Source organism: Artemia franciscana, chromosome 9, assembly GCF_032884065.1.
Source record: "Artemia franciscana chromosome 9, ASM3288406v1, whole genome shotgun sequence".
Lineage (NCBI taxonomy): Eukaryota > Metazoa > Arthropoda > Branchiopoda > Anostraca > Artemiidae > Artemia > Artemia franciscana.
In genome coordinates this window covers 23,972,228-23,989,410 of record NC_088871.1, presented here as the reverse complement: position 1 = coordinate 23,989,410, position 17,183 = coordinate 23,972,228, and the positions used below count along the sequence as shown (strand labels likewise).

General features: G+C 36.0%; 1 protein-coding gene and 1 long non-coding RNA gene across 5 annotated transcripts in view; one reads left to right on the top strand and one right to left on the bottom strand.

Moving 5' to 3' along the window:
- The window catches only part of LOC136031170 (acetylcholine receptor subunit beta-like 2), a 110,767-nt gene that overhangs the window by 5,860 nt on the left and 87,724 nt on the right, over positions 1–17,183 (bottom strand). The window contains exons 9-11 of one of the 2 annotated variants that reach the window (XM_065710520.1): positions 16,647–16,781; positions 8,369–8,493; positions 1,116–1,228 (exon numbers count right to left, since the gene is read on the bottom strand). In XM_065710520.1, coding sequence (XP_065566592.1) covers positions 1,116–1,228; positions 8,369–8,493; positions 16,647–16,781 — 373 coding nt within the window. The remainder of the gene's footprint in view (positions 1–1,115; positions 1,229–8,368; positions 8,494–16,646; positions 16,782–17,183) is intronic. The other variant, XM_065710521.1, reaches the window with a different exon arrangement.
- The window catches only part of LOC136031172 (uncharacterized), a 57,933-nt gene continuing 55,569 nt past the window's right edge, over positions 14,820–17,183 (top strand). For all 3 annotated transcript variants that reach the window (XR_010618444.1, XR_010618445.1, XR_010618443.1), the window contains exon 1: positions 14,820–14,906. This is a non-coding gene — a long non-coding RNA (uncharacterized LOC136031172). The remainder of the gene's footprint in view (positions 14,907–17,183) is intronic.

Below are 17,183 nucleotides of genomic sequence, written 5' to 3'. Positions count from 1 at the left end.
CTCTAAATTACTGTGATCACTGGCGCACCAAGAACAACAGGCAGAGCTCTTACACGCTTTCGCGGAATGTCCTTATTGCTGACAGTTATAACAGCGCATAGGAAGCAACTTACATTCCTCAATTCGGTGCCTCTCGTAACAAAAAACAATAGGATTTATACAGGCTCTCTGAAAATCAGATTTCTGTTCAAACGCTAGTTTGTATGAACGAGTCTGACGTATCTTCTCAGCTTTCACACAGTTCTGTGTGTGTGTATATACAAAACTCTTATTTAGGAAATGAAAGTTTATTTTTCGTTTTAGGTTTTACTGTTACTCTTTATTTTCATTGCGGAAAACTTTCTTTTTTAATTATGAATAAACTTTAAATCTGAGATCATCTTCCAAAAAATAAAATATGTCAATTCAATTTTTTTTTTTTTTAGAAAACTATAGTCTTTTTTTCATTCAAGGAAGAGATAACCTTTCCAAATTCTACCAAAAGCGTAGGCTACATTTTTCACCTTGAAGTAAGAATTTAACTTGCCAGAAAGTGAAACTTTCATTTTGTATAAGTCCTCATCGTGGTCATTAAAAACGATCCTAATTAAAGCAAATTTGTAATTTTGATAAACCTGTATATAAAATTTCTACTGACAAATTCAATGAAAGATATTTCTATTTTCATCTTTTATAGTATCATACAATCGTCAAAATTTCGATAATCTTTAGAATCTTTTGGCTAAACCTTAGCACACAACATTCAACGGGATCTCCAAAAACGTCCTTTCCTATATGCTTCTGTTATTCAAAGTGGAACTCTGCATTACCTAGAAAAAAGTTTCCGTATCCTTATGAAACTTAAGATGATTCCTATGGAACCATTTGATATTCCCAAATACGAGCTCCCTTTCCAAAAATAATACGGGGAAATCATTTTCTTTTTTCTTTTGAGGAAGAGGATAAATTGCATGGGCTCCTCTGAAATTAAATTTGTGTACCTTTAAGTAAGAAATGATATCATCTATTTCAAGGGGGGAATTTCGGTTGAGAATGTTGCAACCTATAATGATCTCCAAGGAGGATCGTAAACTCATTACGTCCATTGCTTTGTTCAATGTAAACAAAATCTTTACCTCGAGATCCTTGTCAGCATTTCTCATATGGTTAGCAATATACATAACTCCTCGCAGTGCATTTCTTATCTCCGGTGGAAGATCCTCATCTGGTCGGAATGAAATACACTCCTCTGCAACATAAAGACAGAGTTTTATAAGGAAACTTTGCCCTTTGAAAGAAAAGTGGAAAAAAGGTTTCGAAATGACTATTGTATAGACGGAGAACTATCTTCTTTGCCATTACATTAGGAGATGGGTAAAAGTATCTATAGGACTGACTAAAAAATAAATTCTAAGAAAATATAGCAAGGGATTGTTTATCAAGGATGCAGCAGTAGCTGCAACATAGGAAAGACCAAGCCACAGCCCGGGGTAATCAAAATATTGTAAAACACGTTCTGAACAATAACTGTTTAATTAGAAAAAAATTCCATCTGACAAAGATTCAGGAATGGCAACTATTGTTTCGTTTAATATCAATAGTAACAGTTTATTGTGGAAACAAATTTATGGTGATTAGCAGTAAAAGCCTGAAATACCTCAAAAAGGTCGTCAGATCTAGATATAAATTGAACCATGGTAATCAGCATGGTAGAAAACCTTGTACAGGATAATTACAGTCTTCCACCCTGAACAACAAGGAAAATCACTTTTTTGCATAGGTAGCATTTATGTGCTTTTTTTTTCTACCAGGGCTAGAGGGTTATCAGAACATCATAGAGAAAAGTTCAATTGTTCTTTTGAGCTTAAATTAATAGTTCTAGCGCCCTTTTAAGTGACCAAAAGATAGGAAATCAGCTAGCTCCTCCTCAGCGTTATCTCCCGAAGTCGTCAGGTCAAAACTTTGAGCTACTCATTTTGTTCAGCATAGCTTAAAGGTCCAACATCTATTTAATTTTTTTTTCAATGATCTGCCTGATTTTGTTAATACCCTACCCAGAATTACGGATTTTGTCCGAGTAAAACACAGGTCACTGCGCCCTTATTTGCGGATGACACAACGCTGATGTGTGTTGCCCATACGGAACTACTGCTTGTATCAACATTAATTTGAATATAGGCAAGTTAAATTTCGTTATATTTTTTAGATCTCTGAATTTTTATCCTTGGATCACTGAATTGATATCAGAGCGGGGAATTATCAAACGTGCACGGTTCACCGAGTACCTCGGAGTTAACGTTGATGAAACCCTATTATTTAAGGACCATGTAAAGTCAATTTCTAAAATATCGTCGAGTAACCTAAGTATAATGCGTAAATTAAAACATATTTTCCCCCAAATATTTTACGGTTGTTATATTTTTCCTTTATTCACCCTTATATTTTGTATTGTTCCTCGATATGGCTTGGTACTTTCCCCTCGTTACTTCGTCCAACCGTGTGATCCAGAATAACGCTATCCGTTTTTTTTGCGGTGTGGGTACCGAGAGTCCATAGTCTATAGTGAAATTAAATAAAAAAAACAAGTTTTTTTAAATGAAAGTAAGGAGCGACATTAAAACTTAAAACGAACAGAAATTACTCCGTATATGAAAGGGGCTTTTCTTCCTCAGTGCTAAAGTTTGACTCTTTCTCTTAGCTCTACTTTTTAAAAAAGGAAAACACTTTAGCGTAAAGAGCGGGGCGTTGAGGGAGAAAGGCCCCTTTCATATACGGAGTAATTTCTGTTCGTTTTAAGTTTTAATGTCGCTCCTTACTTTCATTTAAAAAAACTTGTTTTTTTTATTTAATTTCTGGACGTTTTTTAATTCATGCATGTTTTGATCTTGGCTCTCCGCACATAAATAATTAAAACGAAATTTGCATATTAATTTTCTTTTTGGCTAAATGGCTTTCTCATAGTTTTATTCGGAAGATTTTGATAAAAAAGGAGAGAGGGAGGAAGCCTAGCTGCCCTCTAATGTTTTGATTACTTAAAAAGGCAACTAGAACTTTTAATCGTTTTACGAACATTTTCATTAGTGAAAAATATACGTAATTCACGAATTAACTTACATAACGAACTTCTATATTCGTATATTTGTATTGCGTATATGAGGGAGTTCACCCCTCGTCGATACCTCGCTCTTTACACTAAAGATTAAATTATGTCCCAATTCCTTAAGAATGACCCTTAATTTCTTGATAAAGTAAAGGATTGGTGCTGGTCAAATGGTATGGCTCTTAACAGCCGAAAGAGTGCCATTGTCAACTTCAGGACCCCTTACCGTATGCGAGACGTACAGGAGCCAATCACCCTGACTTTTGGGAATGATATTATACCACAAGCTACTGTGGTGAAATTTCTTGGTGTGTATCTTGACTGTTTTCTTTCTTTCAAACCGCATATAACTCACACCCATTCCTTAATCCTCCGTCAGTCTTCAATGTTGCACCAGATTAACTCATTTCTTCCTCCTGATATTATGGTTTCTCTTTATTATGCTTTTATTTATCCTTACCTTTCTTATTGCTGCTCTGTCTGGGGTAATACTAATAAATCTCTTCTCTGCTCACTTCAAAGAGCCCAAAATAGGGCAGTGAAGGCTACTTTTCTTCTCCCTCGGCTTTACCCTTCCTCTGATCTTTATAATGATACTGGAATAGCTCCGCTGGATCATATTATAGGTAAAAGTACCCTTTATTTTGCGCATTCTGCTTTTCTAGGTACTCTCCCACCGCCCCTACAGCAGTTTTTCTCACGGACAGGCTCAGGTAGGTACTTTTCTTCTTTACGTAATTCTTCTCGACGATTTATTTTACCAAAACGATCTTCTACAGCAAGCCAGAGGTCTCCAGTATATCAATCAATTATATTATGGAACTCCATCCCTTCGGATGTCCCTCTTTTTCTTTCTGCAAAGGCATTATTTCGTCGGGTATTTCCAATTCAATAATTTTTCTCTCTTTATTAATCCTTTCCTAATTTGTATGTCTCTTCTCTTCTTTTAAATCATTTTCAGCTATATGTTAATCTCCTTCTAAATCTTCTATCTGTTAAATATCCTATCTATTCAATGTCCTTGTCTTGTTCCAGTGTTTTTTGTTTTTTTTTTTTTTTTTTTGTATATATTTTATAGTAGTGTTTTATTCTTGTTCTCTGTGGTCCATTACAAGCAAAGCTTCTTGGGCCTAGTAACCACTTTACTTTTGTAATAGTTTTTTCTTTTAGTATCAATAAATTGATTGATTGAAATCACAAAGGCCGTAGAATAAATAGTTGAAATTACTAAAAATACTTTCGCGTAAAGAGCGAGTTATTACGAGGAGATAAACCCCTCATATGCGGAATAATTTCACCTCGTTTTAAGTTTTAATGCTGCTCCTCACTTTCAGTAGAGAAAACTTTTCATATTTATTTTTTCCTTGTTTTTTTTTTTAAATAATGCAAAAATATCCTGCACCCCCTTCATTGAAAGTCTCTTCCCCAATGAGAAGTTTTTCCATGGAAAGATCCCCCCGCTTAACACCCTCCACCTCAACTCTCCCTTCCAAACCAAAAAAATCCCCCTGAAAACGTCCGTACACTTCCCACTAACCATTACTATATGTACAAACTTTGACACAGGTCAAAGTTTGTAACTTGCAACCCCTCCCAGGGAGACTGCGGGGTAGTAAGTCGTCCCCAAAGACATGATTATTAGGTTTTTTGACTATGGTGAATAAAATGGCTATCTCAGAATTTTGATCCGGTGACTTTTGGGGAAAATGAGCGTGGGAGGGGGCCCAGGTGCCCTCCAATTTTTTAGGTCACTGAAAAAGGGCACTAGAACTTTTAATTTCCGTTAGAATGAGCCCTCCCACGACATTCTAGGACGACTGGGTCGATACGATCACCCCTGGGGAAAAAAAAACAAATAAACAAATAAACACGCATCCGTGATTTGTCTTCTGGCAAAAAATGCGAAATTCCATATTTTTTTAGATAGGAGCTTGAAACTTCTACAATACGGTTCTCTGATACGCTGAATCTGATGGTGTGATTTTCGTTAAGATTGTATGACTTTTAGGGGTGTTTTCCCCTATTTTCTAAAATGAGGCAAATTTTTTCAGGCTCGTAACTTTTGATAGGTCAGACGAATCTTGATGAAAATTATATATTTGAAATCAGCATTAAAATGCGATTTTTTTATGTAGCTATTGGCATCAAAATTCCATTTTTTAGAGTTTTGGTTACTATTGAGCCGGGTCGCTCCTTACTACAGTTCGTTACCACGAACTGTTTGATAAATATAATTCCTGCAGCTGGATTGTGTGATTTTTATTCTTTGAGTTTTATATATAAGTATAATAATGAGGGCCCTCCAGATTGTTTTGCAGGAATATTTTGTGAGAGGTCATATATTCACCAGCACAATACTCGGATGCGAGAAAATATTGAGGTTCCTCAACATTCTTCTAGAAGGTCCTTCTTTTCTATTGTTTATAGAGCTTCCATGCTTTGGAACAAACTTAGTAATGATATTAAGGATAGTGATAATTTTAACAAGTTTAAATCTGATTTACGTGTGGAGTTGCTCGGTAGGCATGCTTTTAAAACAGATTAACTATATTTTCAGTGGGGTATTTGCATTTTTCTGTATTTTTTAATGTGATGTTTTGGGCTTTTATATTGTAGTATTTCATTGTTTATTTTTATGTTGGCTTAGGTAAATGGTCTCCTGCTCCATACTCATTTTCTTTGTATTTTTTTTTTTTTTTTTTTTGCACTTCCTTGCAAGCTCCACTTTTGTTGTGCTATTATATAAAAATGAGCATTTCCAATAAAATTGTTCTACTACTACTATGCTTCTGGTTATGACATGACTCTCCATAGTTCCTGGTGAAAGGGTTGCAAGCTACATAATTATGATGCTACAACAAGCAATAGAGTAAATTATCAGGCCTGGTAGTGTATGTCAAGATAAGGTATGTAACACGTGATTATAAAACCATTCTTAGTTAGGATGGGTTTGGTGGGTGAGCTTCTGGTTAGCTTCTGAAAACTAACAGTGGACAGTTACTGTAGTTGTCAAATATACGTTTGCGGAAAGATCTTGCTACACGGCATGCATTTACGCTTGATTCTTTCCTGTTTGTTTTTTTTAGGGGGGATAATAATAAAACACATTTAATTTTATAATTTGATTAGGAAGAAACGAAAATTTTGTAAAACAAAATTAAGATTTTCTTGTTTGAGGGGTTCGGTTAGGTTGGCTGTGACCCTTCCCCGTCCAAGTGACAATTTCGCAATGAATGTCTCCAATTATGGTTTTGAAAAGTGGGCGCTATGAAACTTTGAGGGAGAATAGTCATATGCTTTTTCACAGGGAAATCCTAAAGACATAATCTTTGTTTCTCCTTTGACTGCCCATATACCCAACAGCAAGTTAAGATCAAATAAACGTACAATAAGCGCATATCAAATAACTATAATGACAGAAAGGTTCTCGTGATAAATCTAGGATCAAAGAAAAAGTAGGTCATCACAAAATAGGATGGCAAGAAGTCACAAGAAAGATTTAAAAGAAATTGAAATATAATTGCAGAGAGTAAAGAGGAAGGCGTTCGATATAATGATGTGGAAACGGATCCATATTACATGAAAACTTGGAATGTTTGGCTTTTTGGACGACTATAAAAAAATACATTAAAATAAAGGAATTGTTGCCTCAAAAACACATTTTCTAACCTTTTATCCTGCGTGTAGGAGTAATTATCGTATAGAGTCAAAAGCAAGCTTCAAAGACTTTGGAGTTAAATTCAAAATAGAGCTAAAAGAAAAAACTGAAACTTTTTGTGAGGGACTCTTCTTAAATATGTCAGGGTTCTTAGTAACATGAATTGACCAAAAATAAAATAAATCTAAATATACATGCTAATACATAAAAGGTATTTGCAGGGGGGGCTCCGTAAGAGCTTTTTACGAGCTAATGGTGAAAATTGACTTTGTAATTGGACATAAAATTACATAATATAACTTGTAAAAAACAAACGGAAGTGAATCTTACAGGGGCTAAATTGACAAAATGAGGGAGATAATATAGAATATTATTTATGCTGATTAAGAGCTAAAAAGCACAATTTTCTAAGGGTTTTTTTTCCGGCGTATGGAGGTAATTATTGTATAGAGGGAAAAGAAGGCTTGTAAGTCTTAGGAGTGGAACTTAAAAATAGAGCTAAGAGAATGGAGATAAAAGAAAAAATCAATAAACAGAAAGGTTTTTACCCCCTCTTGGGGAAGAAGCTAGTTATCTATAAGTCTAAAGGAAAAAAGAGGTGAATAGATTGTAGGAGATTATTGCTTTTCACGCATATTCCTGGCTTTATTAATTAAATAAAGAAAAATCAGAGTTGAAATAAGATTTTGAAGGGGCAATCTGTATACTAATTGTAGCAGGGGTTCTTATTTTCGGGGGCACCAGAGTACACAGTCTCTGTACGAGCTTTTTTAATGTTTTAAATTAAGCACTTCTCAAGAACATTAACGACAAATGTTACATTTATCATACTTTTTACGTAAGCGAAATGAGGTCTAGACATGGATTATTAGCTAAACTCAGTTGTATTTACTTTGTATTTAGATCAACTGCCTATGGGTAAAAAAATAATCACAAGCAGAATTTATGACATTGCTTTGTCTTGTAATGGCTAGTATCCTATAGCTGTTATTTGTAAGGGCTAGTATCTTATACGTTCTAATTAAATGGCTCAGAATGGTTGCATTTGTATTGATGTTGTCCCTTCCTAGGCCCAGATTTCTGCTGAGATAACCTTGGATTGGCTAGGCTGATATGGCGAGTAGAAAAAGTTCAGAAATTATTTAAAACCCAAAGCCTTTTCAACAAACTAAGGCAACTCATTTGGGCAAAAAAATCTTTTATTCAGTTTTAAATGCTCTTAGTTCACTGTTAAATCAATTTCAACAAGCCGAAAAAGCCAACAAGCGAAAAAAAGAAAGCAGCAAAACGGAAAGCTATATTATAAGTTAAAAATTGACCAGAAAGACTGTGACCAGGATAGCAATAAAAAAATGTCATTGCTATCATGAATAGAGTTTTGAGTAAAAGTATTGCTACATGACATGAACTTTGTTTTGTCACTGATTACCAGTGACTACTCCCAACAACCTCTGTTATTGTCTTCGCAGATAAACACGAATTTCGAGTAATCACACACATGTAATTTTTTATCTTGCTTTTTTTTATGGGGGGGGGGCAGAGCTGAAACCGTATTTAACGAAAAATGCAACTGACAAATCAGCCGATAGAAACGAAACGCATTTTCATTTCTTTATAATAGAACAAATTACCTGTAAGTCTGCTGTCGTAAGTTGGAATAGAGCTGATTTCACCTCTTTTCATAGAATTGTCACAACTGAAAGTCTCTTTTGAAGAGAAGTTCATTGCAAGATTGGATTCGTTAGTTGGTTGGGAACTACATGAAAAACAAAGTTAAAAGTTTAATGAATAACCTTTGCAAAATATAATGCATCTCCAGCCTCCCTTTACCCTGATGAGGATATCCGTATCTTAAATCATTTTTTTCGAAATTTTCAAAATTACTTTTATTTTTTCCTGAGTAGTTTTTTTTTGCTTTTAACAGCCACTACCCCTCTAAAATACGGAAGTGAAAAGTACTAATGCGCTTGATAAAAATAACTTACGTTTTAATTTTTAGCATCTTTATATTTATTTTACTTTATTGGTTGTTTCTTTGTTTTGGTTTCTCCTAATAGATATATGGAGTGAGTTCGGTTCTATTAAAGCTTGTCATAGCCTCTTTATAAGTATTTTCTTATCTTGTCATTTTCAATAAAATACATCTCCCAGCATATTCGCTACGTTTAGTTTAATTTCACTTGTATGATATGGCCGTGCACCATGCGATAACATTGACAATTTGTTCAATAAAAAGTTAAAACGTACTTATACTGATATTATATGATTAGTGTGATTGAGAATTTTCTCAATTATATCAAGTGACCCGGGCACCTTTTTATCTAAAGTAGAAAACCACAACTAGACTATATGCGGTTTGAAACATTTTTTTAACAAAAGTAGAAAAAACCACTCGCAAGGAATAAAGCAGAAAGAAAAAAAATTAGTAAAACCAACAAAGAGACGAATTTTAAAACTAAAGATAGCCAAAGTGACTTTGAAGCACAGCGGGGGTTCTTACTAACACCACGACAGGAATTAATATCGATTCATTTAATGGCGGGTTGGGCCCTCATACACCGGGTCGAGGCTCAAGCCTCCCAGGCCCATTGCCTTCACACACACACAAAAATATTATATGGTTGTACAGAAGATGGGTTTGGCTACTACACCATTATCATATAATTTGCCAGCTGTCAGACTCCTCCTTCCCCTGTTATGTGCTTTATGTTTACACTTAACTCATAAAAAAATCTTCGGTCGATACCTACTTCTTGTAGGACATTCTACTATCAGATTCCTTCTGTTTCCACGCCTGTCTTAAATTTTTGGCAAAATGGGGAATCAGCTCTTCCGATACGGTCAAGGAGCTTTCCGAAATCTCCGATTCCTGTTATGGCTTCAATCATCATTCTTATCTTCGACTTTTTTAGCTTTGGCCTTTACAATAGACAACGCCATAGCGTTACTTCTGAAAGCACGTGTCTAGTCAGTATGGGATTGAGCCTCGGAAGAACTTCCTTTGATACATTACGTCCCACCTTCATATGCCAGTGTTATTCCCCTCTTCCAATACTCCATAAAGATTCTGGTCGATAGCCGATCAGTGATGTTTCAGCCTTAGCTGCTTCATCTGCAATCTATTTATCTTCCCGAGCGTCCATGGAGTCACATCAGAATAATTCTATTTCTTTTCGATGCTAAACTATTTAGTGCTTCGAAACATTCCAAATTCTTTTTTGCCAGGTCTTTATAATAGGGTACATATTTCTACATGTATTAAATATGCATATATTCCAATTAATTAAGTAATGTACATATAGTGTTCATGGTAATTGCAGACGCTGCGACAGGAATGGTTACTAGGTATACGTAGTAGAGCATTATTGACGGTGGTAGTGCCCGCATTAGTCATGGTATGAGTAGTTGCGGCTGGTATTTTCGCAATTAAAGTTGTGATTGCGGTAATAGGGCTGAAACCTTCTGTAAATATCCACAGTCAATAATTGCTTAGCGTATCAAGTTCATCTTTGTGCTGAAATCAAATAAAAAAAAGAAGATTTTCAACTAAAAGTTAGGACCAATATTAAAACTTAAAACCAACAGAAAATAATATGTATATGATGAGGTTCACCCCCTCATCAATACCTCACCCTTTACGCTAAAATTTGAGTTTTGTTCTAATTCTTTAAGAACGATCCCTGATTCACTATGGTCGTTTAATTAGAATAAGTAGCTCTTTTGAAAGTACTAAAAAAAGCTTTAGCGTAAAGAGCAAGATACTGACGAAGGGCTAAACCCCTCATATACATAAGACTTCCTGTTTATTTTAAGTTTTAATGTTGGTCCTTACTTTCAGTTGAAAAGACTAGTTTTTTTATATCTAATTTCTGATCCTTTTTTAAACAATGCTGGGAAATTCGGCGCCCCCTTGAGGGAAAATTCTCTGGCCCCATGACTAATCTCTCCATGGAGAAAATCATCCCACGCAACCCTCTCCCTCCAACCCACCACCAGAAAAAATTCCCCCTGAAACGTCTGTATACTTCCCAGTAACCAATACTATATACAATACTATATTACTATATACAATACAATATACAATACCAATACAATACTATCTACGTAATGGGCAAAGTTCATAACTTGCAGCCCTTCCCTCAGGACTCTAGGGGATTAAGTCGTCCTCAAAGAAATAGTTATTAGATTTTTCGACTATGCTGAACAAAATGGCTATCTCAAAATTTCGAGCCGATGACTTTGTGGAAAAAATATGCGTTGGAGGGGGCCTAGTTGCACTCCAATTTTTTTGGTCACCCTCGCAACATTCTAGGAACACTGATTCGATACAATCAACTCTGTGAAATACAAATTCTGAAAAAAAAAATGAAATATTCCACATTTTTGCAGGTAGCAGCTTGAAACCTCTGACCTCAGGTTCTCTGATACGCTAAATCTGATGGTGTGATTTTCATTAAGATCCTATGACTTTCAAGAAGCATTTCCTCCTTTTTCCGAAAATAAGCCATATTTTCTCAGGCGCGTAACTTTTGATAAGTAGGACTGAACTTGATAAAACATATATTTAAATCAACTTAAAAAATCAATTCTTTTGATGCTCCTATTGGTATTAAAATTCCGTTTCTTAGAGTTTTGGTTACCACTTAGCCGATTCGCTCCTTACTTAGCCTACAGTTCGTTATCGCGAACTGTTTGATGGAACTATGAATCCTCAGTTTGAAATGGGCTAATTACTTGATTTTATATCCTTGCTGCTTATGTGTCATTCTTCATGTCGCTCCTAGTGGTATATTTCTCAATGGTCTTGAAAATTTCGATGAAGACGAAAACTAAAATTTTATTCGATCCTGCATCCATTGGGGCTCAAAAAGAGTGTTTAGATTCCCTGTGATCCATTTCCTTAGGATTGAAGTGCACCCAGTCTCTGAATTTAGCATCAAGTAAATACATTCGCTGCTTTCTACGACCCCCTGTTCCGTATGGCAAAAACAAAAAAAAATTAGGAGACGCATTGTTCCTTCCTAAAGTCTAACAAGAGCTAAGAGCTTATATGGCACTTGTGACGAGGCGAGAAGAGCTAAGAGCCAAGATCTCATATGGTGTGAGCTCTAACAAAATTCTAAGAATCAATAGATTGATTTAAAAGGAAAATCAGAGGCTTAATGCCGGTCAAGATTTAAAGTAAGAGCTCTGAGTCACGATGTCCTTCTAAATATCAAAATTCATTAAGATCCGATCACCTACTCTTAAGTTATAAATACCCCATTTTTAAAATTTTTCCTCTTCCTTTACCCCCCCCCCCAGATGGTCGAATCTGGGAAAACGACTTTAATAAGTCGATTTGTGCAGCTCCCTGACACGCCTACCAGTTTTCATCGTCCTAGCACGTCCAGAAGCACCAAACTTGCCAAATCACTGAACCCCTCCCCCCAGCTCCCCCAAAGAGAGCAAATCCAGTACGGTACAGTCAATCACGTATCAAGGACATTTGCTTATTCTATCCACCAAGCTTCATCCCGATTCCTCCACTCAAGCGTTTTCCAAGATTTCCCCCTCCAACTCCCCCAATGTCAACAGATCTGGTCGGGATTTGAAATAAAAGTTCTGAGACATGAATTCCTTCTAAATATCAAATTTCATTAAAATCCGATCACCTATCCGTAAGATAAAAATACCTCAATTTTTCTAATTTTTCCAAATTAACATCCCCCCCTTCAGCTCCTCCAAAGAGAACGGATCCATTCCGATTATGTCAATCGCGTATCTAGAACTTGTGCTTATTCTTCCCATCAAGTTTCATCCCGATCTCTCCACTCTCAGCGTTTTCCAAGATTTCTGTTTCCCTCCTCCAACCCCTGTGTCCGCGGATCCAATTCGAGTCGAAAATGGAGCATCTGAGACATAAGATCCTTCTATATATATATATATATATATATATATATATATATATATATATATATATATATATATATATATATATATATATATATATATATATATATATATATAGTTTCATTAAGATTCGATCACCTATTTGTAAGATAAAAATGCCCCAATTTTCACGTTTTCCTAGAATTCTGGTTTCCCCCTCCAAGTCCCCCAAATGTCACAGGATCTGGTCGGAATTCAAAATTAGAGCTTTAAAGCACAAGGTCCTTCTAAATATCAAATTTCATTAGGATCTGGTCACCCTTTCGTAAGTATACAAATACCTCAATTTTCAAAATTGCCCCCCCCCCAACTCCACAAAAGAGATCAGAACCGGTCCGGTTATGTCAGTCACGTATCTTAGACAGGTTTTTATTCTTCCCATCTAGTTTCATCCTGATCTCTCCGCTTTAAGTATTTTCTAAGATTTCCACCCCCCCCCAACTGCCCCCCCCCCAATGACGCTGGATCTGGTTGAGATTTAAAATAAGAGACTGAGTTATGATGTCCTTTAAAATATGAAATTTCATGAAGATCCAATCACTCCTTCGTAAGTTAAAAATACGTCACTTTTTCTAATTTTTCAGAATTAACCCCCCCCCCAGTAGAGTGGATCCGTTCTCATTATGTAAATCACTTATCTCAGACTTCTGCTTTTTTCCACCAAATTTCATCCCGATCCCTCCAATCTAATCGTTTCCCAAAATTTTAGGCTCCCCCATCCCAACCCCCCCACCGATGTCACCAGATCCGGTCGGGATTTAAAATAAGAGCTTTGAGACACGATATCCTTCTAAATATCAAATTTCATTGAGATCCGATCACCCGTTCGTAAGTTAAAATACCTCATTTTTCTAACTTTTCAAAATAAACCCCCCACCCCCCACTTCTCCAAAGAGAGCGGATCCGTTCCGGTTATGTGAATCATGTATCTAGGACTTGTGCTTATTTTTCCCACCATGTTTCATCCCGATCCCTCCACTCTAAGTGTTTTCCAAGATTTTAGGCTTCCCTCTCCCAAACCCCCCCCCCCCCCCCAATGTCATCAGATCCTGTCGGGATTTAAAATAACAGCTCTGAGACACGATATCCTTCCAAACATCGAATTTCATTAAGATCTGATCAACCGTTCGTAAGTTAAAAATACTTCATTTTTCTATTTTTTCCGAATTAACCGGCCCCCCACTCCCCCCCCCAGATGGCCAAATCGAGAAAACGACTATTTCTAATCTAATCTGGTCTGGTCCCTGATAAGCCTGCCAAATTTCATCGTCCTAGCTTACCTGAAAGTGCCTAAAGTAGCAAAACCGGGACCGACAGACAGACCGACAGAATTTGCGTGACATTGCTATATGTCACTTGGTTAATACCAAGTGCCATAAAAACGGAAAGAACGCAAGAAGCAGCCTAGAGGTATCCTAGCATCCTACGGTAAAATAGCCAGTGATTAGGAGAAACCCTACCATATGCACTCGGACATTACTAATGCAATCATTAACATTTGAAAAGGGAATATCTCAAATGAGATTCCTGGCCACTTAATCTCGTTTTTTGATTAATATACAATCAAATCAACGGAAAGAGGACAATCCAACTTGAATATTAGAAATAAAATTCAGATTTAAAAGTTTTTAAAGAATATTCAGATTTAAAAGTTTTTAAAGAAATTCCATACGATTAAGGGGTGCTGACAGAAGCTCAAAGCAACTGTTTAGACCTTTCTCTCATTCGACGAACTAAATGGACACCATCGGTATAATCATTATTTCTATTCCCAAATTCGACATAGATATTAGAAGGTTCACAGTATTTGTTAAACAGAGGGACACATTTGAAGGAAACCCTATCAAATACAAATACTTACTAATTTCTATTCTTTTCTTCCCGACAATTGGCCGTAACAGCTACTATTTTAGTAGTTGGAAGGAAACACTCCAGAAGAAAACATTATAAAATTCTCAAAACTATTTTTAAGATTTCTAAGATAAGGTCTTAGATCATTCCAAAAAAACATATCAATTTACTTTTCCGACCCCCTCTTTCTAACGTGCAAATAAACAGCCTGACTTAATCATACTCAATCAATTTTCCATAGGTGATTTCTTATCTTCAAATTTATTAGCGCCAAATAAGCGTAAAATGTTAGCTTTTATCAGACAGTCTTGGCTGAACTTTTCGTTAAGAAGTAATGATGCCAAGGCTATTTAAAAAAAAATGGATTTTTAACTGAGAACTTTTATTGTAAGTGTTTTATTGTTTTTTATTTTCTTTGCTGAAGACGGCCCTTAGATGTAGGGCCGAAATATTCAAATAGGTTTTGTTGGTTCACTGTCTTGGGAAGAAACTCCTCATTATTCTCTCTTTTGTTGTTGTATCCCCAAAGGCGTAATTACTGGACCTTTCAACTTTGACAAACCAAATGGCTATCTCAACGTTTTGATAGGATGTGTTTAAAAAATGATGGTTAAGGGGGGATGATTGCCATCCAATCACTTCCGACACTAAAGAAGGGCACTAGAACTTTTATTTCCAATTAAATGAGCTCCTTTGGAGGTTTGTTAAGACAATCCCTTCTTTGCAAAGTGCCTTGGTCAGAAAAAAAAAAATAATCATTGTGTCCACATCGCTCTATACTTAGGCAGTACTATTGTGTTGTTTGTGATTTTATTTTTGATGTATAATTAAGCATCAGCTATTATGAAGGAGGGCCGATGGGTCATTGTATTGGCACTGGGGGGACAGATACCTGAAAGAGTGCATTCCAATGCCCACATTGTCTAACTCGTCATGACCCTTCAAATAAATATAGAAAAAAGTATGGAAAAAGGAAAAATATAGGGGACAATAGAAATCCATATTAATGAAAGAGAATCCATATTAATTAATAGTCCATGGTTACCAACAGAGTTAAAAAGGAAACACTGACCAATTTGATTACAAAAAGGTTGAATATTCAAGAAACTTAAATAAATTTTTGTAAACACTAGTACTATCATCATCAAACAGTTCGTGGTAGCGAACTGTAGTAAGGAGCGACCCGGCTCAATAGTAAACGAAACTCTAAAATACGGAATTTTTATGATAATAGTTACATCGAAAGAAATGCATTTTAATACTGATCTTAAATATATAAACGTCATCAAGTTTGTCTTGATGACTTTATGACTTGATGACTTCAATCTGAAATTTGTCTAGGCTTCATCAAGTTTATACACACCCATCAAAAGTTACAAGCCTGAGAAAATTTGGCTTATTTTTGAAAATAGGGTAAAACATCCCTTAAAACTCATAGAATCTTAACGAAAACCACACCATCAGATTTAGCGTATCAGAAAACTCAAAACAAAAATGTGAAATTTTGTATATTTTGCCACAAGACAGGTCACGGGTGTTTATTTGTTTTTTTTCTCCCAGGGGTGATCGCATTGATCCAGTGGTCCTAGAATGTCACAAGAGGGCTCATTCTAAAGGAAATTAGAATTTCTAGTGCCTTAGAACCCTCCCACGCTCATATTTTTCCCAAAGTCATCGGATCAAAATTATGAGATATCCATTTTATTCAGCATAGTCAAAAAACCTAATAACTATGTATTTGAGGACTACTTACTCCCCCACGGTCCCATTGGGAGGGGCTGTAAATAAGAAATAAACAAGTCTCGCTTCAAGTAGAAGCAGAGGTGTAGCTAGAATTTTTCGCGCCTTAGGACATTCAGTTTTTACACCTTCCTCTCACTATCACTACCACCATATAATTAAATAAAATAGTAGAAAAACAGTTTAGTTCCCCTTTGAGGCTACTCACAGGGACAGTCACCCCCTCCCCTTCCTAGCTACGCTACTGAGAAGAAGAAAAGTTTTTTTCAAGTCCGAATCAAAGTTCACTGTGATTAGGAAAAAACTGTTTGATTGCTATTCCAAGGAAATATCGCCCCTACCGCAAAAATAAAGGTTCACAATAAATAAGGTAAATGGCTACCTCACCTTTCTTTCAAAGAGTAAAAACCCAGGGATTTCCTTCTATAATAGAAATCAGGTCTTCTCATGCAAAGGATCCTTGGCATTAATTCAATGAAAAGTTTCTTCATCCAAGGTGACATGCAGTGAGTAGAAGGTGATCTGTAAATTGGTTCAAAGGTCATTATCAAAAAATGGAACCCAATCTCTTTTTACGACATAATGTCGCCATTACTTTAATTGAGGCCAAGCCAAAGTCCAAGTATTTTACTCCCTAGTTAATTCTTTTTCTTAGGCGGCAACTCGGTCAAATACAAAGGTATCAGTTTTCTTCGTCGCTTCAACAAAACAAACATAAGAAGGTTGAACTTAAGGGGTTTCTCAATCAAAATTACGATTAGGCACAGGCTATCCTTAGCAATTTTTCTTGTAATCTACAACTATCTAATACTTGACTGAATCGCTCTTGAACAATCAGAGTAGTTAGTCCCTTGGTGTAATTTATGCATTCTCACACTCTCCGATTACAGCTAGATCTAGTCTTTTGAGGGCAATTTTTGACTT